Below are 27,334 nucleotides of genomic sequence, written 5' to 3' on the forward strand. Positions count from 1 at the left end.
GGAAAATAATGAATCTTATTAGAATAGTGGCAAAAGAGATTTCACATACCTTATCACTGTAAATTTCAGTCACTTTTGATAATCAGCTTTGATTTTATTTTTTATTAAAAATTTTTTAACGTTTTATTTATTTTTGAGACAGAGAGAGACAGAGCATGAACGGGGGAGGGGCAGAGAGAGAGGGAGACACAGAATCGGAAACAGGCTCCAGGCTCTGAGCCATCAGCCCAGAGCCGGACGCGGGGCTCGAACTCACGGACCGCGAGATCGTGACCTGAGCTGAAGTCGGACGCTTAACTGACTGAGCCACCCAGGCACCCCTCAGCTTTGATTTTCAAGATGTGTAAAATCAAGATCCCCAGATATCCCACCTAGATATGCCTGACGTCTAAGAAAGGAGGAATGTGAAATAAGTGAGCGCATTTGTTTTGGTATTTCATCCATAACAATACTTGTTAATTTATATTCCCATAAAGGTGGATATAGTGAGCCTTTTCGTTTTTCTTTTTAATCTTCTCAACTGAAAATCCAAAAAGAAGCTTAAATGAAAGTCATAAAATTGAACCTTAAACGCCATTTGTATCACAACTCACTGAATTTGAGAAATCTAGCTTGAATGAGTCTGAAAGGGCTCATAAGTAAGACCGTTATTCATCCACTTTACTCCTTTATTATAGGGGGTGTGTGTGTGTGTGTGTGTGTGTGTGTTTCCTAATCTTACTGTTAAGTTCTAGAAGGCAATATGAACGAGTCAAAGTGGGTGTGCAAAATCCTTCCCCTTAAGTGATTGCTACTTGTTTTGCCCCTGGCACTGAGGATATCGACGTGTATTGAGTTCCCTGTTTTCTTCTTCACAGCTGCGCTGACTTTCAAGTGCCTGGGAGACCAGTGGCCTGTGTACTGCCGAGTGATACGTGAGAAGAACCTATGTCAGGACATGCGCTGGTATCAGCGCTGCTGTGAGACGTGCAGGGACTTCTATGCCCAAAAGCTGCAGCAGAAGAGTTGACCTCTAGCAGGCTGGCTGGCTCACAGCTCTTTGCAATTACATTATTTATAAACACACACACTAGCATGTTTCTCAGACCAAATATTATCAGATTACGTATAATTTAATCAGATTAATTTATTTTGGTGCCCGCCAAACATCCAATATGGTGTTTGTTTTGGTCATACAAACATTTTGATTTATACTATATGGCTTCATAAATAATTTTATATGAATAAGTTGGATCCAGTTTCCAGAATAAAAATAAAAAGGGAAAAAAAAAAAAACAAGATCATTAGGCTCTAAAAAAAAATTTTTTTTAAGTTAGGGCTGTCTCTAAGGTGCTATTCTCTCCCTGCCGATACCATTGAGTTATCCAGAATGTATACTAACTTAGTGTAATAGTTTAGTTATATAAGGAGAGAAGTCATTTTTGTTTTCTTGGTTTCCTGATGCAGAATTAGCCCATTTTCTGTCACCTACAGGAGATGTGGAAACATAACAAACCTCAGAGTGTTGAACAGGTTTTTAGAGAATGTATTATGAATTTGGTTCGGATTTAGAGATATCCATAGGAAAAATTCTACTGTAATTATAACCTTATTTTAATAATGGAAAGGAAAAGTCAAAATAGAGACTTTGATCATGTTCATGAACATGTACTTGAACACAAGTAGTGTAACAATGAAACACTGTAATGATTTACACTGAATCACCATTGCACTGTTGATATAGTGTAGAGAAACCATTATAGAAATGGTAACATCCTACAAAAATATGTATTATTTTAACATGTTGTCATTAGATTTTAGCTTTTTAAAATATTTTGAACAAAGAAAGCAGCGATCCACCCGTTTCCTTGTATCTTTTTAGTAGATTTATAAAAGAGCATAGTACTTAGCCTCACGAATCATCATGAGAAAACTTACCAATTATTTTCCAGCCTTTTCCCTAGAAACAAGAAGAAACAAAATGCTTATGATACTGTGGTAGTTTCATTGTGTTTTTTCCTTTCGAAAACTAAAAGTTTTACAATTCTGTGAAACGTTAAAAAAAAACAGCTTAAATGTTTTCTTGTGAGAAAATGTTGTACATGATTCACATGATTTCTTAGATTTTTTTTTCAATAAAATATGTGAAGCTTCCTGTTGGGAGGCACTTCTTCACAGGTCTCTCACGTCTCTACATATCTTGGCACTGTCTGCTTTTGTTTGGGAGTATCTGGTAAGGGATGTTTGTACGGTCGTGGAAGACAGTTGCATAGCCTTGGATAAAGATGATGGAGCAAAGGGCAGACGTGCCTACCTCTCCTTATAAAGGTTTCCAGCCCTAAAACGGGGGTCCCTCTCCTGTGATACAAGTCACCATGTGCAGATATCACCCTGCTGTCTTTGTGTCACCCTGGGGGAATTGGGGCTCAGGAAACTGGCACAAGAAAATGCTGACTCTGTGCTACTGCTATTGCTGTGAGTAACAAAGTCCTTTGTCTCCAACCCAGAGACAAAGAATCTTCTCTTTGTCTTCTGTGTTCTGCCCTCAAAGTGGGCAGGCTGATACAACAGATTGGAAGTAGAGTAAAACCTCACCATCTGCATGGTTCATGACACATCCTCATCAGTGATTTTTTACCTTCATTTTAATATGGAGGGCATTTTGATTCTAGATGTCCCCTTACTTATGTATATTATTTCCTTTAATTGCTGAGATATAAAATTAACTAATATCCACACATCTTAAGTCATGAGAGTACGGGCATCAGAGAGGTAAAAAATTACATTTTAAGATGAGACTTTCTCAATCTCATCCCTTGATTCTTAAGTCTGTGAATCTAAGTAGAAATAGCACCCTGTGGGGCACCTGGGTGACTCAATTAGTTGGTTAAGCGTCCGACTTCAGCTCAGGTCATGATCTCACGGTTCATGGGTTCAAGCCCCACGTCGGGTCTGTGCTGACAGCTCAAAGCCTGGAGCCTGCTTCAGGTTCTGTGTCTCCCTCCCTCGCTGCCCCTCCCCCACTTGCACTCTGTCTCTCTCCACCTCAAAAATAAATAAGCATTTTTAAAAAATTAAAATGATGAATCAGAACATATGCAGTATCTTAGAAGACCTTCAGAATGTTTTGACCCAGTTGGTGCTAGAACTGAATACTGAGAGAGAGACAGAGACTGCATCATTCTATCAGGCCATCTGTTTCAGGGTGATGGTAATACCAGAGATTTGCATGAGCATGAGGCCTGTGCCACATTTTATTTGTTGTAACACAGGTTCCCTGAACAGAAACAAATATTGTATGGAATACCATAGCAGAGAATGAGGCATTTGGTAAATGAATGGGTGGTATTGTGGCAAAAACTTGGCAGCCTGAGAAGGCAAGTCCATGTTCAGGGTAAGTGTCTATTTCTATGAGAACAAATTACTCCTTGTTTTGTGATAGAAGCGATCTAATGTAATCCTGCAATCAAGATGGTTTGGCTGGATTGGCAAGGATTGGAAGGAGGGTGATTTTGAAACTGGTGACTAGGGAGTTCTAAGGAAAAGGTATATGGGCAGACCTTCCTGAAGAACTTCTATCCATATATTCTATTTGACCCCTCACCAAAGAGCACCCTCACCAGAGAGGTCTCAGTCATCAAGTGGGTGAGATGACAAGGTCTGTGTATGTTGGCCAGTGTCTTTCCTCAGCCACCCTTTTCATTGCCAATAGGCTCAGGAACAAGAGACATTGGTGGCAGAAATGGAGATTGTGCTTGGGTTCAGCAACATGAACATCCACTCACCAAGGCCAGTCACTGCAGAGAGCTCAACCTACCAATAGCAGAGAAGATATTTTTTCCCATGATGGTAGAATTCTTTGGGAAGACCTGCCCACCACCTTGAGTGCAGTATGCTTACATCAGTCCACTTGTGTCACAACACAGGCAGCGACTTGTTCTCACAGAAAGAGCTACTTGCCCTAAATGTGCATTTGCCCTTCCCAGCCTCCGAAGTTTCTGCCAAAATTTTTTCTATGAACCTACCAAATGTTTCATTCACTATTGTGGCATTCCATACAATATTGTTTTTGTACAGAGAACTCATAGTACGGCAAATCAAACATAGCAGTGGGCTCGTGCTCGTGTAAATCTCTGGTATTACCATGTTCGCCATCACCCTCAAGCACATGGCCTAACAAAATGATACAGTGTCTTTTTTTCCTCATTATTCAATTCTGGCACCAGTATTGGGGGCCAGGGGCTTACCATTTTTGCATCCTTCAAATCCTTAATGATAGAAGTAATGGTGAAATCCCTCCAAGAATGCAATATTGGTTTTATTTCCAATTTTGGTATGTAGAGGCAATTCTAGGGGCTCCCATTGCCATTATTATCATAAAAACCCTCATTCAACATATCATGGAACCAACAAGGTAAGCAGCGCTTCTGCCAGTTTCTGAGTATTTCTTTTCTAAATATGCTTCCCAGAATTAGGAAAATAACTGTGGTGTGGTTGTAGAGGCTTTGGGATTTTTATGAGAGAGACTTAAGCCAGAACTTGATTAAATTATCTGATTTCCATAAGCTCTTGCTCTGTGGGGCTATAATAGGAACTTAGGGTCACCAGGAATAGTATCAATTGACAATAATTATCAAAAAGTCTGATAATTTCCCTTCTCCAGTACATTGTGCCCATCAGAGAAAACCTGAAGGTAATTTACAGTATAATATTGGACAGTATAGCAGGATCCTTCCCTTTTTAAAATGATCCAGTCTCCTCTTCACTCAAGGCATTCTCAATGAACCGATTCTTATATGGAAATTGATCAGGGGAGTGCAATTTCCTGATGTGGTTATCCAAATCAGACCTCTTCCCACAAAGTCTAGAGATTTAATGCACACACAAATCAAATAAGACTTTAGTAGAATACCCATCTATTTCAGTCCTAGGGACTCCATGATCAATTAGCCAAGATCTTTGCTGGTCAAACCATTCCCTTTACCCCTTTGATTCTGCTACCCTTCATGGTAACCATTCCCATCTGGTTTCTGACAGTGAAATGCAGCCCTTTGGTTCCTGCCCTTATGGAATTGTATCATCATTAAATTTAAGAGGTCCAGTTCTGTGGCAGCACTTCCCAATGTTATTTAAGGGCTTCAGAAAATAGGCTTTACCAAGTTCTTTAAGGATTCCAGTACAGCCTTCGCTGATGTGAAGGGAGTTCAAAGCCTTGGTCAAGGGAATGCCCTCTGGAGCCTTTCAGGGGATGAATTCAGCAGGTAGGTGAGCATCTATCATATTAAAACCATCTCGCTACATGTCTGTATACTTTCCTGTATACTACTACATTATAACAAGGAAGTTTTGGCATCTCAATTTTATTCATTGTGGACCACCAGTGGGTCCAATTTTCAGGCCCTTTGTTGGAGTTACTCCCAATCACATGAAATAACACTTTGAATCCAGAATCTCCACTTAGTGAACTCATATCAAAAACATGTAGGCTAATAAAACATTATATTCCTTCTGCCCTAATATAAAGCCATTAAGAATTGTCCCTATACATCTACCTTGGGTTTCAGTTAGCATGAATTAGTGAAATCTTGCAATTCCTTTGGCACGTGTAAAACCTCACATGTTATACCCCAGGGTGGTCCCCTTGGATCTTCTAGGACTTGACTCTGAATATGAGTTTCGACGGTGGAGCATCAGCAGTACAGGTAAAAAGGTTTTATTTGAAGATAGTCATGGAAGCTTTCTGGTTCCCAACTAGACCTTGAACTGTGAATTTAAAACCTAGGTTTATCATTCACCAGATTTGAACTCACATAACTGCAGAAGCCCTGGCGAAGTGAAGAAGAGTTGAAGAATCAGAGGGGTCACCAACTAGTCTGAGCTGCCAGGTAAGTATGACTAGGGCGGGGTAATTTGTTAAGAGGTCTTTGGGATGCTGTCGCCTCTGTGAAGCTACCTCCTTTGTAGGTACACAAACACCTGGCAGTAGATCTGAGTTTGCTGTTGGTCAACAGGACTAACATTTGGAGAGAAGAAATGGACGTGGAGCTCAAGAGAGCAACGGCTTGGAACCCGCCAAGCACCTGTTTGCAAAAACCCTTTCAGATTAATGGGTGCTGTTTCCACTTTCCTGTCCATATCTCACTGAAGTTCCTCTTTTGGCTAGTTCTAACCCAGAACCACACAAATGAAGAGATTCTGGGAAATGTAGTTTGTCTTTTAACTAAAGATGGCTGTGTGACTTTAACTTTCTTTCCTTTCCTTTTTTTTTTCAGTTTGTATCAGAGACAACTGAAATAAAAATCTATGTTCTTAGCCACTCAAAATAACAATGAACCCTTTTTAAGCACTTCATATACACCAAGCATTCTGTTAACTACTTTACCTATAAAATCTCACAGCAACCTTGTAAGGTACTTGTGTTATCTTCACATTATAGCTGAGGAATCAGGCTTAGAGAGATTCAGTATCCTACCCAGGAACACAACTTAGTTTGATGCCACTCTGACTCCAAATTCTGTGCACTCAGTAACCCTGATTGCCTCTGTTTACCAATTTTGAGACTGTTTTATAATAGACACAAAAGGATTTATAAGCTAGTCACAGGCTTTCTTTGTAATCAAAACTATTCAAGTGATTTCCAAACTCTCCAATAATTTGACGAACCACAACTGCTCATCTGGACATTGTACAGGCTTTTCAGCTGGAAATACTTTCAAATATTTCACTGGGTTATTGGTACAACCTAGAGAGGGAGGGAAGGAGAAAGGGAGGGAGAAAAGAAGGGAAAACAGGAGAGAGAGAATAAGGAGAAGAAAATAAGATTCATTCACATATAGACAGTTTTGTCTCGTGAACCATAATCCTATTTTTACAATTCTCACGGTTCCAAAAAAAAAAAAAAAAACCCGTAATTCTGGGTCCAAATCCAAGAGGAAATGATACTTTTATAAAAATTGGTTACAAAGAAAAAGACCAAAAGATTACCTGCATGCTAAGTGTTGAGAAGCCCCAGATGTGCACATTTCCACCAGATTTCCCTCCAGTAAAACTCTTTATATTTATTTATAACCATTGTCACTCTAGATGGAAGTTCCTAATGATGATAAAGAAATAAAAACCCTGAGCCAAAATTCGTCCAGTTACTTTTGGGTAAACTTTTTGAAGAGTTAAAAGGGAAACAATAAAATGGGTATTAGGTGATCAAATAAATTTGGAAAATGCTAGACTTATCAAAGCAGGACTTCTCAGAGCCTTCAGTGTGAGTCTGTGCATCGTAAACTACCAGAAGAGAATATAGAGTATCATAAAGATTTTTGGCAACGGAATCCTTTTTTTTAATGAGCTTGGAAAACAGCACTAAGCCATTTTTTAAATCAAATGTAATTGGATTATCTATTTCCAACCAGAGGAGAGCCCTTTCTAGTGCTTTTGAAGAGACAAGATCCATCGTTATTTATGGAGCAAAGGACTTCATGAGGGTCTTCAGGACATGACTCATGGGGAAGGAAGCATCCGAAAGGGCTGCTCTTTGGTAATGTATCATCTAGTATGAGGCTCATAAAAGAAAAGCATGAAATACATCATCAGACCAAAGATAGTAAGATGAGACTTCAAACAAATCACTCCAAGATTTCAAAGGAGGGAACAATCGTACCTCCTTGGCAAAATACATAAAGGTTTTGTGAAAGGCGAGTTATCAGCAGTAGCCCGTGAAGGATGATTCGGAGGTGGTCAACAGGCAGGTGGGAAGAAATGTTTCCAGGCAGAAGGACTGGCATTACCACAGGCACAAGTTGGGGTGGGGTGGAGTGGAAGTGGGGGCCAGGGGTGGGGAGGGGATGGCCAGTAACAAGCTTGATTTTCTGATCGTTAGTCATGTAGGTTACCTACAGTGAGAAATAAGAACCAATAGTTTGGGGGTGGGGGTGGACAAAGAATGGGAAAAGAGGGAGAGTCTAAAACTCAACTTGTAAACAGGAGGAGACAGTATACAAGCCTCTGGGCATCTAGAGCATGGCGGAGGGATCTAAGGGAAGGATGCCTAAGGAAAACTGAAGGCTCATTTCACCTACCTCATACTTTGGCCAAAGAAAAGGCCTAATCAAATATATTTGGACCTAGATTCTCTGTCTCTACTTGCCAATATAAAGAGCCAAAGAGAAGTAAGGTTCTTCTTGAAGACATGTGTTATTCCCTGAAGAATCTTTTAGGAAAAGCAAACAGCCTGAGAAATATTTATTCATTAGATGTATTCTGGCAGCAGCCAGGAAAATCCAGAATGTACCAAGCACACGCACATGCACATAATACACTTGATTCTTGAAACACTTGTGATTCAACTGTTTTGTTATTAACTGTCATTATGAAGTAGCTCTTACTTTCTCCAGTAAATACATTGTTAAAACTACCCAAGTTTATTTCGAATATTGCAAGACAGGGGAAGAGTCTGGGTCCAAAACATTCTTACAGAAAATGTTGATGGTTCAAACCAGTTTTACAGCTATAAGTAGGACAGGATTTTTTAAACTCCCTCATGTTTATTGCTATAAAGAAGGTAAGTACTCTCTAGTGTCTTGCTCAATTTGAGAACATCCTGGCTGCTGGTTCTTATAAGCTATATGGCACTCTTCTGAAATTTGGTGCTGATACATTCCACATGTGACCCCATTTACCCCTGGAAGAGAAACCTTCCTGCTGAATCAGATGGGTTTACAGAGGTGCACACATAACAAACAACCTATGTCTTTTTAAAACTGCTGATGCATCTATCCTTTGCCTTCTCACGGTGGGAAAGTATTCCTCTTACTCTAGATGGAAATCCATACTTTGCCAATGAGAAGCATGGGTTGCCTGAGGCAGAGTGACTTGAAATGTGAGAGCTTATGTCCATTAAAGTCATCATTACTTCCTGGCTTAATACAGGGTCTTCAGCCTCACTCCCACCTTGGCTCCCTGAACGGCAGATGGGTTCACTTAGGACAAGCACATCATCCAAACCCAGCAGCCATGTTCCCCTTTGGTTCCCAATGTGCTGTGTGAACACCGAAGCACACCGAAGGAGTTTATACAGCCAGGAACAGAGTCAATGGGACCTTGGATAGCATATGGGTCAAGGCAGTAGATTGGGGTGCTGAATTCCTGTAGCAAACTAAAACAGCAAAGTTCTTGCCATTTCTCAGTTCGGACCAAAGCTGACAACCTAAAAGTGGTCAGGTTTCATGTGAGCTTGAGACTCTGGGAGTCAAAACAGGAGGAGAAACAAGATCCTGCATATCATATGGGAGACTGCATCGGCGGGGCCAAATCAGCTGTGTTAGCTCGGCAATGTTCAGAGAGAAAAATTAAGAAATCTCTTCCCTACAGGTGATATCTCATGTGCTCCAGTTATGGACTGTGACACTGAAATTCTGGCAGCCTTTATCCAAAGACTAGTTCCTCTTAAACCGTTATGTCTGACCCTGTATGGAGAGACATTAAGCACTATATATCTAATTTTGGCATTTTGTGTAATTTAACGAGTACAACCCCATCTGTCCCTTTTAAGCCTCCTAAATGTGTGTGTGCATGCATGTGTGTGTGTGTGTGTGTGTGTGCGTGTGTTGGCGTGCTGTGTGTGAAAGGCAAGGCAGGGCGCTGCGTTGTCTATATGCGTCAGCATATCATTTCGAGAACAGCTCCCCCGTGTAGCTGAGAGACCTGGTTTCAGATGCCAGCCGGAGCATCCTCAGGCTCATTAATAATGGATGAGTCTGACAGAAGCAGCCTCACTTACCTTTGTTTTCCACCGTAGACGAGGGGAGACATGGATCTCTCTGTTTTGCCAAATAACAACCATCCTGACAAATTCCTGCGGCTCGATGTGAAGTCTTTCATGAGGAACTCAGCTCTTCTTCAGGCCAGCCTGGTGAGGTTTCCAGGTGGGAATCACCCTGCCGCCCAGCACTGGCAAAACCTCGTGTACTCACAGGTAAAGTCCAGGACAGCATAAAGCCCCCAGGCGAGGATCAGTTCTTTCTCACTACCTATTATTTCCTTATTTGTGCAGGGAGGGTGGGGGGAAGGCTGTAGGGAACACGGTACAAGGTGGCTGCCCTTGCAATATAAAAAAGGTCTTTCTCTCTTCCTTAACGTAAGGAAACTCTCTGATCACTTTATAAAATATGTGAATTCCTGCAAACATTCATTTCCCGCCAAGCACTAGCTTTGCAGCCCGTCCTCATTTTATTGCCTAGTTTTCATTTTACTCCTTTCCTTCAGAATTTTTCAAACCACTTGTTACTTTTGCAAATAAGACTCTGGGGGGAAAATCTACCTCTCTCTTCTGGTGCATTCTAAGCCCAAAGCAGCAGCAGCTTAAAAAGGGACTCAAACACAGCCTCTGAGACCACTGGGGAACTTGCTCTTGCCTTATTTAGGCTGGCTCCCTTTCATTTCTTGCAGAGAAGAGTCAGCATAACAATGGAAACCCAATGATTGAAGGAAAACAAAATAGAGGGAACTCTTCCCTTTTATTTTAGATACTCTTATTTTCTGCAGGTATCCATGTGGACAAGACATAACAATCAGACCTTCAAACCCAGTGCACACTTTATTTTTTCGCTTTCTTCTTTTGCACCTTCCTTCTTTTTGCTGACCAAAAGAGAGGAATAAAACTGTGATGAGTTCCATGTGCTGGAATAAACATAAAGGCCCTGACTGTTGGAAGGCTCAAGAAACAGGAATAATCTTTGTTTTAAGACGTGAGGGCTAATGGGGTTAAGGGTTAGTCAATTTAGAAACAGGAAGAAGCATTTCATTTCAGAACAGATGTGACTGACCTACAAACCCCTGCAAGTCATTAAGTCCTTTGGAGTGGTTCAAATTCCCTGAACAGAAATTTGTTTTCTTTTAAGAAACAGTTGCTACTCATGAGTCCTGGTGTAAAGTGACTCCTTTGTGGTGTGTTTGTGGGCTCCTCGGGACCTTTATCATGAGATCATTCAAAATCAAGTACACTCAAATGATTATGTAAGTGTTTCCTCCACCTATAAGGGTTTTAATTTATTTCCATCATAAGGCAGCCTGTTATGACAACTGACTTTTTAAAAAATTTTGCATCCTTCCCTTTTGGAATCCTCAAAACTCTTCCCCCCACCCATACACACCTTTTTGGTTATTGTTTTCGTGTTTTAAGTTAAACACAATAAATTCCTCCTCATTGTTTATGCCACGGAATAAAATGACTCAAAAATCAGTTCAGAAAACCTTGGCCCTCCTATGCTATGAAGTTTAGTAGAAGAAAACATATCCAATAAATTCCTTTGAGGTTGGAACGTATCAATCTAACATCTTTTGTTTGGTACTGGAGTTGACCTATTTCCTTCACGGGAATCTTCACAGTTTAAAGCTCTGTTGAATGTTGTTCCTAAACCTGAATGAAATGCATCCAATTTTTAAGGGGCATCTTTTTCAATAGGTAGGCCCTGATGAGTTGAAGCGGTTATTTAACAAAAAAACAAGGAGGTAAAAATCTGCTATGAATGTCTTTAGATATGTTATTGGTAATTTTTTTTAATTGTTTCTTTAAGTTTATTTATTTATTCTTGAGAGAGAGAGACAGAGAGAGTGAGCAGGGGAGGGGCAGAGAGAGAGGAAGAGAGAGGAAAGCAGGCTCTGCACTGTCAGCGTGGAGCCTGATGTGGGGCTCGAACTCACAAACTGTGAGATCATGACTGGAGCAGAAACCAAGAGGCAGACACCTAACCAACAGAGCCACCAAGGCACCCCTGTTATTGGTAATTTTAAACTGCACATGAACTCGATTTAATTATCCTTTTATCCTAAAATAACGTTAAGATGACAGAATAAAGGCTAATTTACTATTGAAATAACGGGGTGAGGGGAAATCTTACAAATTCAGTTAGCTGGGTAGCCATGACACAAATTAGGACTAACAATTATTTGTATTTACTACTTTAATTTGCAATATGTGAATAAGTAGTTCTTCTCTCATTAGCTGTATTTTAAAAAATCCAGGAGTGATATATTTGTGGGATAAAATAAATACCTAAAATAAAGGACTTACTAAAGTTTTAAGTAGCTGTAGAGATACCTGGAAGAAGGCACAAAGTGTATCAGGTGCATTTGAGGCATTAAGGGTGCATTAGGTGGTCCTGTCAGAAGTTCTTAATTAAAAACCCTCAGTCTGCTGGGGATGCATTAAACCAACAGGAAGAGCATCGAATAAAGAGGGTGGAAACCTGGTTTCTTGTCTCACATCCACAGCAAGCCACTTTAAGAGACATCTATTGTGGCTCTTACTTGGTTCATGCCTCAATATTTTCACTTGAAAAACTAGAATAATATTAATTTTACATATTTGTTTTAAAATGAGAACAAGTAAAATAACATGAGGTAAAACAATTGAGAGGAAATATTTCCCATAAAAGTTTAAGAAATGTGTGTTGTTACTGTTGTTGTTGTTGTTGTTGTTAGACAGCAGTCTGTTGTGTGTGTTGAAATTATCCTTTCATTAGACATTGCAAAACAGTAGATAATACTACTTGCATTTTTTTTTATTTATAGTGTGGATGGAGGGGTGTATGTGCGTGTGTATAGATGGTGGTGTTAGGGAATATAGTCAATACATCTGTGAATCCATAACTCAAGCAGTAGATTTTTTACTCACACGAAATCTACACAGACTTCAGAGTTGTGTCAGCTTACTGCTGGGTCTCACACCACCCAGGTGCATGGTGTTTGGGATTCAGACTACATCACAAAATGTCAAAGGACTTAACCTAGCAACAATTGCCTTCAAAATTAGTGGTAATTCAGCAGTTAAAACACAGATCTCATAATCCCGAATGTGAAGTTGAATTCATAACCATATGCAGCATATTCTTATCCATCTCAAATCTTTTCTATAAAAATTCACATAACATTTTCAGGGGAAATTCTTTAAGCCATAATTACACATGAAAGCAATTGTGGGCATATAGAAAAGCAAGCACTCATTCTCACGCATGCCTATAGTCCAGGACGCTGTGAATTCCATGCCAGGCAAATACACAGGTCATCCATGTTTGCAGGGAGAGAGTATGAGCATATATTTCTTGATTCCACTATATTTACTCCTTCTTAAATTCTTTCAGTAGAGAAGCAAAGAAGCTTCACAATAAATTTCATCTCAGTGCAATGAACAAATGTTCGCCAAAATCTAATGTTTCTGGTTGTTAAAATAATTTGGGGCATGTATCTGATGAAGGCATGTGGAATTGTATTCTAAATATTTCTGCCAATCACTTTATAGAACGAGGTAATGAAAGGAAAAGGGTGATTTTTTTTTAGTTTAAATGATAAAATATGTTTGGTTTCAGATAATGTAGTGCCCCCCTTTTTTTGATTAGGAGTCAGACTTCAGAGTCATTTCAGACTAATCTCTTTGTTTTATCTTTTCCTGGCTTCCATCACATCTTTTTCAGAACCCAAGAGCATTCCATGCTAAACTTGTGAGCTGGAGCAAAAGACCAAGGATAAGAGGTTGCTCTTCCCTTGATTTCTAGGCAGTGTCATTTCCTGGGTTTATTTCCTAGTCATTTTCCCCGCTTTTTGTTACAGTCTTAAGAGCTATCTTTTCTCCTATCTTCTAATGTCTCTTCTATCTCAGTTTTTTGTTTTGTTTTGTTTTGTTTTGCTTGTTTGCATACTATAATTGTACTTCTTAATGATCTGTCTCTGGACAGGTCCCTGAAATCTGTTTTGCCTTCTCTAAAAATGTCTCTATTCCTAATCCTCCAATTAGCGTTCTGAAAAGAATGCCCTGCATATGCATTAGACTCCCATTTTTAAGCATATATTTGGGGAAGAGCCTTTGAGGCTCTTAAATTATTATCTAGGAAGTAGATTGACGGGCACCGCTCAGTTGTTCAGGGATTTACTTGCAAATATCAGAACATGATTTATCAAGTTATGCTAAATTTATGCAGCTCACAAAATCTCCAGTGGGGTCTGGAGTTTAGCCTTGGGTGGTGTGCTGCCAGAAACAACACCTAAACTGTCTCATCATACTGCTCTCAGATCAGACCCAAATGCCTCTTGCACTAAAGCTTTTATTAAGGACGCCCTGAGTATTACAATAGCATGTGTGGGAGGTTAGGTGGAGGAGAAGGCAGGAAACAAGTTTCAAGAAAGGCCTGTGTCAGACAACAAAGGTTTGGTAATTGTTGTCTGAGATTTTAAATTTTATCCTGAAAATTTTGAGGGGTTGGTGAAAACTTATTCTAGCAATTTGGGAAACAGAATTACTGGTGTCACTGGGGAGCTGATTTTGTTTGTATACCCACAAGTAATAGATAAACAAAATGCCTTGTTTGCAAGGCATTTATGATTATGAAAGGGACTTCGTTGTATGTACAGATTAAATTGGGGAAAAATGGAAATCTTTATAATCTTGATTCTCCTAATCCATAAACATGGTATATCTTTTTATTTATTCAGTTCTTCATATGGCCCTTCAATGATATCTTATAATTCTCCACATAGAAGTTTTCATAAAGTTTGTTAGGTGTATATCTAAATATTTATAGCACCATTGCTTTTAGACTAGAACCTTTTAAATCATGTTTCATAATAAAGTGTTACTCATGCATGCCATTGATTTTTATAGATTATGTAATTGTTATATATTAATCTTAAATCCAGGAATAGTGTTAAATCTCTTTTATTTTGACTGTAAACATCCCTACAGCTAATCATGCTATACGCTATTTTGTTTTATTTAAAACCCTATTCCTTTTATTTATTTTTCTGTTCTTATTGTATTGCTTAGGGCTTCCACTGAAATAATATGTGAATGTTTGTGATTACTGACATCCTCGTATTAATTCTGAAACTAAAACAAATGTTTCTAATATTGCAGCCATTTGGTAAACTATGCCCTGGAAGTTTTATGTAGATTCTCTTAATTAATTTTTAAAGATCCCCGACTATTCCCAGGTGGTTAGGAAAGTTTGCTTTAAAGACATTTGAATGTTTTCAAAATCTTTTTCAGAATCTGTTGTAAAATTCTGCATTTTTTTTCCTGTTAATGTGATGAGTTACATTCATCTTCTAATTTTAAATCACCCTCCAGGTAAAAATTATTTCCTGATATAAATCTTATTCTGGTATGTATAATTTATATGTATTGTAGGATTCTTTTTAGCAATAGCTTATTCATGGCTTTTGCATTGTGTTTATAAGAGAAATTGTCCTATAATTAAATTACCTTTTCTTTTACTTACTGCCTTTGTCTGGAGTTTATACCAAGCTTTCATAAAGTGAATTGGGAGTATTCCTTGTTTTCTTATTTTCTGGAAGTGTTTGACAAAATATAAATGATCTGTTTCAGGGATATCCAGTAGAATTTGACTGCAATATTCTCTTGGCCTGATAATTTTCAGTTTGGGGTAGATGTTAAGTTATTGATTCAATTAATCAAATTATCACAGGTTTATTATCATTTTCTATTTTTTCTTTGCTTAAAATTTTTTCAATGTTTATTTATTTTTGAAAGACAGAGAAAGAGACAGAGTGCAAGCGGGGTAGGGACAGAGAGAGAGGGAGACACAGAATCCAAAGCAGGCTCCAGGCTCTGGGCTGTCAGCACAGAGTCCAACACAGGGTTCAAACTCATGAACCATGAGATCATGACATGAGCTTAAGTCAGATGCTTAACAGACTGAGCCACCCAAGCCCCCCTATTTTTTTTCTTAATTAAGTTTGATAAGTTATATTATGATGGAAACTGCCCAGTTGCATATAAAGTTATTAAGTTGCTCATATTATTCTCCTATTACATTTATTAATCTCTGCTACATCTCTTTCATTGTTTCTTTTACATTTCTAACACTGGATTTGTGTCTTTTTATTTTTCCTGAGCTGTATTGCCAGAGATATTTTAATGTTTAGCCTCTCCAAAGAAATAGTTTTCAACATTGTTCATCTTCTCTAATATATTTGTTTTTTAATTTGTAATATTTACTGATTTCTACTATCTTTTTTATTTGTTTAAATTGCAGTTAACATACAATGTAATATATCTACTTCTATCTTAATTGTTTCTTATTACCTCATTTTCTCATTCTGCCTTTATAATGCAAGAAAATATTTTTGTAATACTTCCTCAAAATGCCATTTCAACTCCACCCAACAATTTTACAAATGTAGCATTTTCCATTTTAATTCTATTCTAAATTTTTAATTTCCATTATTTCTTTGAAGTGTGTGTTTTAGTTTTCTACAAAACGTGGTACTTTAACTTTTTGATATAAATATACAAATTTCTAACTAAGTTGACTGTGTTCAAACAGCACAATCCATATAATACTGAGTCTTTGAAATTTGTTTTAAAGTCTAGTACATTATCAACTTTTGTAAATATCCAGTGTATATTTTAAAATTAATGTATTCAGTTGTTTAATGAAGATGTCAGTATATGTGACTTGATCAAACTCGGTTTTATTGCTCAAATCCTTTATCTTTAGTAATTGTTTTGTCTGCTTGATAAAAATTCTCTGCATAAATTTCTCCTTGTAATTATGTCAAGTTTTGCTTTATAAACTTTGATACTATTTTATTAGATACATACAAGTTTAGAATTGTTATATTTTACTGATGATATCTGTCTTTATTCACTTTCTAGCAATTCTCTGTAACTAACAAAGTCTTTTATTTTAATACCTATTTTGTCTGCTAAATATATATTTTCTTAGTGGTTAGTCAGGCTAAGTTATGTTATGGAAACAAATTTTAGTGAGTTAACACAATAAAATGTATCTCTCACTTCATCTGATGTGGGTGATGTAGATGTCCTAAAGGCCTGGCTTCCAAGTGGAATCCAGACTGTTCCTTGTTGAGGGTTTACTATATCAGAATCTCCATAGGTCTGAACATTGGAAAGAGAGTAATCCAGGAATCTTTCAAGGGATATTAGGGGTCAACCATGTGTTGTTATTCATATGTCCTTGCCGTTGTATGCCCTTAAGAAGAAATGGATTTGCTAGTTAGGCTTTGCCACAGTTTATCATTCTGTCAAATATATTTACATACTATATATATATATATGTGTGTGTGTGTGTGTGTGTGTATAGTGTGTGTGTGTATACAGTATATATACAGTGCATATACATATATAAATACACTTATATGTTAAACATATTTACATGACATATATTGTATATGTACACAATATATAAATAACACACATATATATATATAAACTCTCCCTTTCTGAATGGGAAAAATTAAAGACACAGCCATCACTATTACAAAGTAAATCTAAGATCCCATGGGAGTAGTTTGCATGGCCTCCTTCTTTGAGGATATGGAAGATTGATTAGGACATGATTCTGCTTTTTAGAAGGATTTCTGATGCATTGTTCTCTATAGTCCTTGATTACACTCTTTAGGAAGCATCTCCTTGTTCACTTTTCTCTTTTGCCACATCAGAAGTAGACCCTGCTTCAAGGATAGACTTCAAAGTTTACTCCTACTCAAGGACATTTAGAAATCTAGGATTATTGTCATTGTTTTGTTTTGTTTTAATTTTAAACATTTAAAAGCTTTTAGGTGTAGGCTTGTGATTTCTTTGGTAATACATTCTTTACAGAATTTAGGAAGCTATTTATTAATGTATCTTACCTAACATAACTGACTACTTGCAGTCACTTTTATATGTCAGTAAACACACCTACGTTCTTTGCAGACATAGCTCTCAAATAGGCTGTAATGCCTTGCTTTTCTGCCTCCGTTTCTGTATTTTTAGAGTCAGTGACAACCACATAGAGGCTCTCAGGGATAACAGTTATGAAAGCACAGCCTAGCATGATCTTTATCTTGAGTCATTTTATTCAGTTGAGAAATTTCAATAGGTATTTTTTGCTCAATGCTTTTTTAAAAAAAATAATTCTGTGTTTTAGTATTGAGATCTACAAACAGACTTTCAACAATAGAAGGCATCACATTTCTAGATTCCTAGATTCCTCTCTACTTTCTTTCTTCTTTCCAACTGTGCAGCTTTCTCTAATCTCATCTCTTTCTTGTAGCACATTAATGCTATGATTATTGTAATGTCATTATATGTACATGAATTCTCTGATTATTTCACAAGTATCTCTCGTAGAGCTAGAGGTGATTAGATTCCAAATTACAACAAATGACATTTATGCAAAAAATTTTTTTTTCCTATAGGATATGAATAACCATCATTCCAGCTTCTGATGTTTCTCTCAGCCCTTTCCACTTTTTGGCTGCAAATCCATGCCACATGTTTGTGGAATTTCAAGATCTACTACTTTATTAGGGAGGATAGACTAGGCTGTGCTAACACATAACCCCACAAAATACCAGTAACTAAAAAGAATGTTCATACTTACGAGAAGCCTAAAAAAGGGCAGGTGGATTTTAAAGGCAGCTCTTTTTCAAGCAATAACCCATGGCCTCAAGTTCTTTCATCTTGTAGTTCTGCCATCACAGAACCCTTACTTAACAGTGACACAAAAATGGAAAATGAGCCAAAAATCTTGTGGAAGATTTCAGGGGCCAGGCTTGGAGGTGGTTTAGCTGGCCCCAATTTAACTTCAGGCCAGACTGGGAAAGACAGTCATCCATCCTTTATGCTTAGGAGAAGAGGATAAAATTCATAGGCATTTAACCAGTCACCACAATACATAGCTCCCATTCTTCTTCATTTGCCAGTATATCTTTTCACATTCTTTCACTCTCATTTTTGAGTCCTTATATTTTAGGTACTCCTCTTATAAATATTACATAATTTCATTTAATTTTAAAAATCTGACCTGACAATCTCTGTCTTTAAGTAAAGAATTTAGTCTATTTACATTTAACATGATTATTTCTAAAACTGTTCTATTTTGCTGAAGTTCCCTCATTCTTGGTTTCAATTTTATTGTCTTATTATCAAGTTTCCTTTATCTTTTTTTCTATTGCTGTACTGATTTAGAAACTATGGATTCTTTCTCTATTTTTTACTAATATTTCTATCCTCTCACTAACCTGATTTCTTAAAATGTTCTAATAAAAAAAAACATTTGTGTTAAATTTTACTGTCAAGTGACTTAGTTATCCCTTATTCAAAAACTCACAAATTAGGGGTGCCTGGGTGGGTCAGTTGGTTGAGCATCCTGCTCTTGATTTCAGCTCAGATCATGATCCCAGAGTTTTGGGATCGAGGCCTGCACTGGGCTCTGCACTGAGTGTGGAACCTACTTAAGACTCTCTCTCTCTCCCCCTCTCTCCATCTCTCTCTTCCACTCCCTCTACCCCTTTCCCCCACTCATGCTATTGCTCTCTTTCTAAAATAAAAAAAAATTTAAAATAAATTAAAAATTGTTTAAATTCCCAAATTGGTGATTATTATCTCTGTTTTACCATAAAATCAATACTTACTTAGATATATACAGAGAGATATAGATAGACTTATCAATATTTTTTCTGTATTCCTTTTTGTTTTGTTTTATTTGGCATTTCTTCTTAATTTTTCCTTTTATTATCAAGTTTCTTCTTTCTGGAGTACAGTTTTTTTAGAGGCTCTTTCTTTATTGGTCTATTAATTGTATACTCTCAGTTTTTGTTTGTCTCAACGTGCACTCTATTTCACTAATTTTACTGATTGATAGTTTACTTATATATAAATGTTGTAAATAATGATTTAAGTTTATAAAAGATAAATGGACAAAGTAATGGTGATACGGAAAAGTCCAGGTAAGTTTTGAAATGTTGCTTTCCTTGAATATTTTAAAATACAAATTATTGTAGAGTCCATATGGCTAAAATAATAGAATTACTGTTGAATTTTCCTTTGGTAAATATAATCTAGTGGGGTTGAGAGTTAGAATCAAATACATGCTTTTTTTTCCCTTAGGCTATTTGAGAAAAATTATCAAAATGTGCATGAACCTCAACCATCATTAGTATTTTTTATATTGCTATCATATTCTTAGTAAAGAATATTCTCTTGTATATCTTAGTAAAAATATTCTATTAGTTTTCCCTTCACATGCCTTCAGACATGAAATTGTCATGCAACAGAAAAATAAATGGCACCATGTATTAAGATAAACCCCAGACTTCCAAGAATATGGTTTAGAATTAAGGGTTTGCATGTTCTTTTTACACTATAGGTCTGATTAATTTTTATCTTGTGCCTGTTAGTTTTTCAGGGTCTTTATACACTGTAATGGAGTCTGTTATTTTTTCCTGGCCCCCCAAACTGTATTTTCCTCATTTACAGAGCTTTCTTATTTAAGAAGCTCAAAGAATAGTCTAGTAGGCAAGAGAACTGACAAAGCAAATTTGTCAGTGTCCAAAGAATTATCCCTCTCAAAGATGATCAAAGATATCTATCCTCAAAAAAAAACAAAAAAGCCTTGAGTCAGAATTATGCGAAGCTGAAATGATCTAAATTTCATATCAAATTGTTTTCATATCAAATTCAGAAACATGTTTTATGAGGTCATCCATCTTAAAGACAAATGCTAAGTCAAGATGATGTATTATTTCATTGCAAATTTCAGTATTGTAGAATATAAATTGATTTTCAGACCAACAACATAATAAATTCAGAGAAGATCTCCAAGTTGACCGCTAAGCATGTCAAAAATCTATGGGTTAAGAAAATTAGGGAAATGTAAGGCTGAAGAGAATGTGAATGGTTTTACCTAGATGATTTTTTTTTGGCTTATCAGCCATTTCAGAAGGAAACTGTATGTAAAATTAGTTTACAATTTAGCTTACATAAATACATATTCAATGTGACTTATATACCCCAATATATGCTGAGGAATCAGTATAATGGTGATAATAAAGATGACTAAGAGGAATATCAATTGCTATTGAACTTGTTTAGGAAGTCTGAAATATGTGAAACATATGCATTAAAAAATTGCTGTAAATTAGTGAAATGTGTCACTAGCTTTTAAGGGTTAACCCTAAGTTTTCTGAAAATTAACTTATGTGAAATTCCTCTCCCTTGAAGCCCCATGATAACTGAGGCATTACTCTATAAGCTTTTGTTTCTTCTCAACTTTATTTAACCAATGAACAAATTTTAATGGAAATATTTTCTACCTCCATGATACTTTTGTAGCCATAAGAAGAAAGAAAGAAAAAAAAAGCAAAATACAAAGCTGAAGGCCAGATCAGACACAAAAACACAACTGGCCTGCACTGTTAAACTTGGGACACTGGTTGTCCTTGGGCAGGGGAAGGGCAAGGCAGAGTGAGGTGTGCTGGTAGGTGCTCTGTTTCTTGGTAGCGTCTTGGGTTTATTTGGTTTGTGAAAATTTATCGAGCTATACATTTATGATATGTGTGATTTTCTATTGTATATTTTGCTTCAATAAAGAAAGATTTAAAAAATCTGAAAGTCAATTTTAGAGCCATCTAATAGCAACCTGGTCTGTACACATATAAAGGAATATGATGCTGTCTGTCCTCCAAACTGCCTGAAATAGGAGTCCCAAGAGAGTTTTTGTAAAAGCCAAGGCACATCCATAAAATGTTTGTAATCTTCACTTTGCTGGATTAATCCAGCAATGCTAAATATTATTTTTATCGGTTGTGGAATGCACAAATAGAAAGAAGTAAAATGTTATTAAATCTCAGTGCAAGTGAGCTGGAAAAGAAATTGGCTTTGTTCAGAATTCTGCGATCGGAATTAAAGGACAGCGTTCTTTCTCTGTAGTGATAAAATAGCATTTTAATGAATGATTACTAAAGCTGAGGAAGATGACATGCAAAGAAAAAACTCAGTTAAGGACAGGATTCTAGGTCAGACCAGATCCTAGAATCGTTTCCTCATTCATTGTCCTAATCTGTTGGGGTTCCAGGCAGAATCAGCAAATTTTCAGGGGCGGTTATTTCACGTTTCATCCTCCGCCATCAGTGAGTGGCCCATTGGTAAGAGGAGACTTGTCTCTGTGCCTCCTAACAGAGAGAGAAGAAGACTATCACTGCTCAGCGAATGAGAGGACCCAGTGCACAGCGTGCTGTTGCTACGGATCATCCCCCACCATCCCTGTCCTCTGTTCTGAAGAATAATCCACTGTACGGTGACATAAGTTTGGAGGAAGCTATGGAAGAAAGAAAAAAGAACCCCTCATGGACCGTTGAAGAATATGACAGGCATTCCCTGCACACAAACCTTTCTGGACACCTGAAGGTACTCAAAGCAAAGAATCACCTTCTTCAGTTGCTGAAGAAGATCAGTTGAAGTTTTGTTTTTTAAAAATGGATATAAGGGTGCCTGGGTGGCTCAGTCGGTTAAGCATCTGACTTCTGCTCAGGTCATGATCTCACAGTTCATGAGTTTGAGCCCCACATCGGGCTCTCTGCTGACAGCTCAGAGCCGGGAGCCTGCTTCAGATCTGTGTCTCCATTTCTCTCTGTCCCTCCCCTACTCATGCTCTGTCAGTCTCTCTCTCTCTCTCAAAAATAAATGAACATTAAAAAAAATTTTTTAAATGGGTGTTTAGGTGACCACCCCTCTTCACTAGACCCAAATGTCCAGATGTCAGATCACTGTGGCATCTGGCATCCTTTTCTCTGTCCTAGTCAGTACATGTTTATTGATTTGTTCTGAGTTTTACAGGGTCAGCAATTTCTGGCATCTGTATAGTGTAGAGAGGAGGAAATGATGTGATACAGAAAGGTTTACCTAGAAGGTAAAAGGTTTTTCAAAGTTAATTTGGCAGATTATGTATGTTTTCCCCTAGTTTTATGACCATTTGTTTCATGAACACTTAAGAATTCCCTATTCTGCATTTATTCAAAAATATTTATTAAATTCTCTGTCTTAGGCGCTGTGCAAGGCAGTTCTCATCAAAGGTCATCTTATTCCAAGCCCACTCAATGATTTAAGATTGCAGATTTACATTTTGGACATTTTCCTGTGTCTCAGTAACAAAACAAAACAAAAACATTTCAACACAGGAAAAGTATGCAATGAACTCATTCACCCAGCCTAAACCCAACTTCAGTTTTTCTTTCCCCACCGCCCACCCGCACTCCCACCCCAACCCCACTGGTGGTGTTCTCTGTCACATGTATAGAAGATCTAGACATACCTGAACATCAGGGAGGGTGGCCCTGTATTTTTTACTGGATTCCTCCTCAGCCTCGGTTTGCCCTAGGGTCAGGGAGGCCTGACATTTTCCATATACCCTTCACGTAACAAGGTGTATCTGCTCTGAGCCCCGTAACTTAAGCACCTGAAGATTTCTTTCTGTTGAAAAGGGGATAGCATTGTGTCCCCTTAAAATCTTACACTTAAAAATCTCCTATGTGCACTCTTGAAATATCTTCTTGTCCAGAGACTTTGAGGTTTTTTAATCTCCTAATAGATTTGATGTATCTACTTAATCTAGCCTTTTTTTCCAGGGAAGTTTCCATAACAGACACTCCCCCCTAGCAACAGTAATCTTGTGTTTTGTTTTGTTTTGTTTTGTTTTTATCAGGAGTCTGAAGATCAGGACCTCTAAGAAGTCACTTTCTTTTTTTCTTTTTCTTTTTTTTTATTAAGTTTTTATTTTAATTCCAGTGTAGTTAAAATACAGTGTTATATTGGTTTCAGTTGTACGATATAGTGATTCAACAGTTCCATACATCACCCAGTGCTCATGATGAAAATTGCACTCCTTAATCCCCATCACTTATCTCACCCAACCCAATCTCCCTCTCCTCTCCCCTCTGGTGACCATCAGTTTGTTCTCTATACTTAAGAGTCTGTTTCTTGGTTTCTCTCTCTCTCTCTCTCTCTCTCTCTCTCTCATCTCTCTCTTGTTCCTTTGCTTGTTTGTTTTGTTTCTTAAATACCACATGAGTAGAATCATATGGTATTTGTCTTTCTCTGACTGACATACTTCCCTTAGCATAATACTGTCTAGCTCCATCCATGTTTTTGCAAATGGCAGGTTACATTCTTTTCTATGGCTGAATACCATCCCATTGTGTGTGTGTGTGTGTTTGTGTGTGTGTGTATATATATATATATATATACACCATATCTTTACTCATTCATCTATCGATGGATAACTGGGCTGCTTAAGAAGTCACTTTCTACAATTAGGAAAAAAATGTATTGTTTTATTTTGCAAGCATTTCTTGACTGTATGTTAGAGCTTCTTCTCCACTCCATGTTGTTCACATGAATGGCAAAGGGACTATAAAGATGAGTATTCCTGTCCCTGTTGTCAAATAGTTAATCTAACTGATCAAAGTAACAAACCATAATTATAAAACAAGATAGAGGAAGAGGATAGTGTTTGTAATAATAGTAGAAAGTGCTATGCAGATTCAAACGAGGACAAAACCACACTGGATTATAAAAAGGCTTCATGAGAAAGTCAATTTATGCCGGACTTGAAGAATGAGTAGAATTCCAAAAGATATGGAGAGTTTGCATGAGTGGGGAAGCTCTTCTGTCAGGAGTAGCAAGAAAAAAGGCACAAAAAAAGAAAGTGAGAGAGTTTGTGAGAACAGCAAATAGTCCAGTGTTGCTGGCACTGTAGTGTAAGTAATAGAATAGCTCTCAAAACCACTAAACAGAAAAGTTCGAATGTACGGCTGAGGAGATTGAACATCATTGGCAATGAGGAATAATGTTTCTGTTGGAAAATTCCATGAGTTATGTTTAGGAGGATCAAATGTAAATATGATAGATGTATTGCTTCACTAAAACCAGAGTCAGTCCCCTCCCTAACCATCCTCCACATATACAGTTACCTCAGAGCTTTTACAGACCTCATGATACTATTTTTCAGCACTTTTTCTTTTTTAATACGAGAGGGGTGGGGCATGGGTGAAGGGCAGAGGAAGAGAGAGAAAGAGAATCCCAAGAAGGCTCCAGGCTCAGTGCAGACCCAATGTAGGGCTCAATCCCAAGACCTTGGCATCATGACCTGAGCTGAAATCAAGAGTCAGACATTCAACTGACTGAGCCACCCAGGTGCCCCAAGCACTAAGTTTTTAAAGAGATGTTTCTGGAAGTCATGACGTTTGTTCTCATTAGAATTTCTATACCTCATGAATTCAACTTCTTCATCGCCATCCTTATCCATAGCTCATAACTAGCAGAAAGAGCCCCTAATGTATGTTCTGAAACTTTTCCACCTCTTACAGGCTATAAAATTCCAAGTGCCTTTGGTCAGTCCCATTTTTCTAAAATACTAAGAGTTTTATCAGTAAGAAAGGAGAAAAGAAACCCCATATTTAGTTACCAGGGCAAACTACAAGCAGAATGTAAGAGAGGATTTCGACAAGGATTTCAAGATCATCTATCCTTCTGCACAGTTCATCCAAATTTTACTTTAATATTTTAGCTTTTCTCAGAGCAGGACATTGAAACTAGTAGCAATGTGGTCGAAGAATGGTATTGCCATCACCAGTATCCACCCACCTCCCTATACGTGAGCCATTCCTCTCCTGCCAGCGCTAGCCTAAAGGTAGGTCATCGACCCCTGAGGCTAGAGAGGCAGAGAGGGTGAGCAGGCCGGCCGGCCGCTAGCCACTGATGATGAGAAATAATGATGCTGTTCAGGGAAGCCTAGCCTCTCTTACTGCAACCATGACCCTTAAGGGCAATAGGACTATTGGCCTTCAAACCTCTGAGAGTATCTTGTTCTATAGTATCAAGTGGTCTGTAACGCTGACTGATCACTGATTGATCCTAGTCTCCTCTGTAATTTTTTTTTTTTTTTTAGGAAAATCCTAATGACCTACGGTTTTGGTTGGGAGACATGTACACGCCCGGTTTTGATACCTTACTGAAAAAGGAAGAGGAACAAGAAAAGCATTCGAAATATTGTCGTATAGGTCTGATTTTGCTCCTTGTTGCCTGCATCTTGGTTTTCATAGTGACCGTTTGCATGTTTTTCACCTAAAGAAACTGCCGCAGACACAGACACTTGAAAGTTCTTAAGAATCTTTCTAAATAAACATTCGCAGAAAAACAGGTTGAAGTAGTATGAATGTACGGTTGAATGTACAGCTCAATGTAATTGTCTCATAGAACACAAATGTTGCTGGAGATAAGCTGGCTTTCTCTCCTTTGTTCTACGAAATTTGTAAGAATTCCAGAATGGCTTTTTTCCTTTGGGAGGCAGGACTTCTGGGGATCACAGAAGAGTCACCATATACAACCAAAAGTTAACAGTCAGAATAGAGAACGAAACCGCACCAATAATTGCCAGCAGCTTTGTCTTACCTCCTTGCCACCCCCACCCTCCTTTCCTCCCTAAGACAGCTGAGCAAATCAGGGGCACCTGGGTGGCTCAGCCGGTTTAGTGCCTGACTTCCGCTCAGGTCATGACCTGGCAGTTCCTGAGCTTGAGTCCCCCGTGGTTGGGTGAGTAGCTCGCCCGGGGAGCCCCATTTCTTCCTCTCTCTCTGCCTCTCCTGGGAGTCTTTCTCTCTCTCTGTCCCTCACTCACGTGTGCCCCTCTCTCTCTCAAAGGAAGGGAGGAAGGAAGTTGAGCAAATCATTTTTTGGCTGCCAGATATACAGGTTAAAAACTTGTGGTTGTGCTATCTATTGCGTTGGATTCAAGCTGCTTTATCTCGTTTTGTTCCTATTTAAGCCAGAAAAAAAGGGGTGGTGGAGGGGCTTGACTCAAACGTGTTCTTATTTTCCCAGGATTCCTTTTTAATGCCTCAGTTTGATGTCACACTGTCAGTACACCTAAACTTGAACAGGCCATAGTTATAGAATTAATTACATTTCTTTAGTTTTTTTTAACGTCTACTTACTTTTAAGAGACGGAGTACAAGTGGGGGAGGGGCAGAGAGAGAGGGAAACCCAGAATCCGAAGCAGGTTCCAGGCTCTGAGTTGACGGCACTGAGCCCAATGCCGGGTTTGAACCCACCAGCTGTGAGATCATGACCTGAGCCGAAGTTGGATGTTTAGCCCACCGAGCCACCCAGGCACCCCAAAATTAATTACCTTTCCAGCCAATCTTGCTTACTAATTGATCCGCATTGGCTAGTGTGACACCTGGTGGCTCTCAGTGAGTATGTATCACCAGCCATGGCCTCAGAGGAAGGCCCTCGAAAAGCAGAGAAAATACAGCCAAGAGAATGGGATCTGAATCCTGTCTTCTGCTAACTGTGGGACCCTGGGCAAGTTATTGTCTCTGAGAAAGGATAAGAATCAGCTCCCCCGTGGGGCTTGCCTAAGGACTAAACAGGAGCCAGATAAGAACAATACTTGGGTCCTAGTAAGTAGTTGCATAGTTAAGGATAATTGTTGCAACTAGTATGTGCTAGTTTATCAGTACCCTGAGGTACCTGACATTGCCTACAGATAACCAGGGACATTAT

General features: G+C 38.2%; 2 protein-coding genes across 2 annotated transcripts in view; both read left to right on the forward strand.

Annotated features, from left to right (window-relative positions):
- Positions 1–2,154, forward strand: part of ADAMTS19 (ADAM metallopeptidase with thrombospondin type 1 motif 19) — a 241,334-nt gene extending 239,180 nt beyond the window's left edge. The window contains exon 23 of the mRNA XM_043586926.1: positions 858–2,154. Within this exon, the coding sequence (XP_043442861.1) occupies positions 858–1,009 (152 nt within the window). The 3' untranslated portion in view covers positions 1,010–2,154. The remainder of the gene's footprint in view (positions 1–857) is intronic.
- Positions 2,155–9,698: 7,544 nt separating this feature from the next.
- Positions 9,699–25,903, forward strand: MINAR2 (membrane integral NOTCH2 associated receptor 2). The gene is made up of 3 exons (XM_043562247.1): positions 9,699–9,946; positions 21,953–22,180; positions 25,719–25,903. Exons 1-3 carry the CDS (start codon positions 9,782–9,784, stop codon positions 25,896–25,898), a joined length of 573 nt encoding a protein of 190 aa, XP_043418182.1. The 5' UTR covers positions 9,699–9,781; the 3' UTR covers positions 25,899–25,903.
- The last annotated feature ends 1,431 nt before the right edge of the window (positions 25,904–27,334 follow it).

The sequence above is a fragment of the Prionailurus bengalensis genome, chromosome A1, assembly GCF_016509475.1.
Source record: "Prionailurus bengalensis isolate Pbe53 chromosome A1, Fcat_Pben_1.1_paternal_pri, whole genome shotgun sequence".
NCBI classification, from domain to species: Eukaryota; Metazoa; Chordata; class Mammalia; order Carnivora; family Felidae; genus Prionailurus; species Prionailurus bengalensis.

Coding starts and splice junctions, on each gene's coding strand:
- MINAR2 (XM_043562247.1), top strand. CDS start 9,782: ATGGATCTCTCTGTTTTGCCAAATAACAACCATCCTGACAAATTCCTG. Junction 9,947..21,952: donor AAAACCTCGTGTACTCACAG/GTAAAGTCCAGG, acceptor GCCTCCTAACAG/AGAGAGAAGAAGACTATCAC. Junction 22,181..25,718: donor ACCTTTCTGGACACCTGAAG/GTACTCAAAGCA, acceptor TTTTTTTTTTAG/GAAAATCCTAATGACCTACG.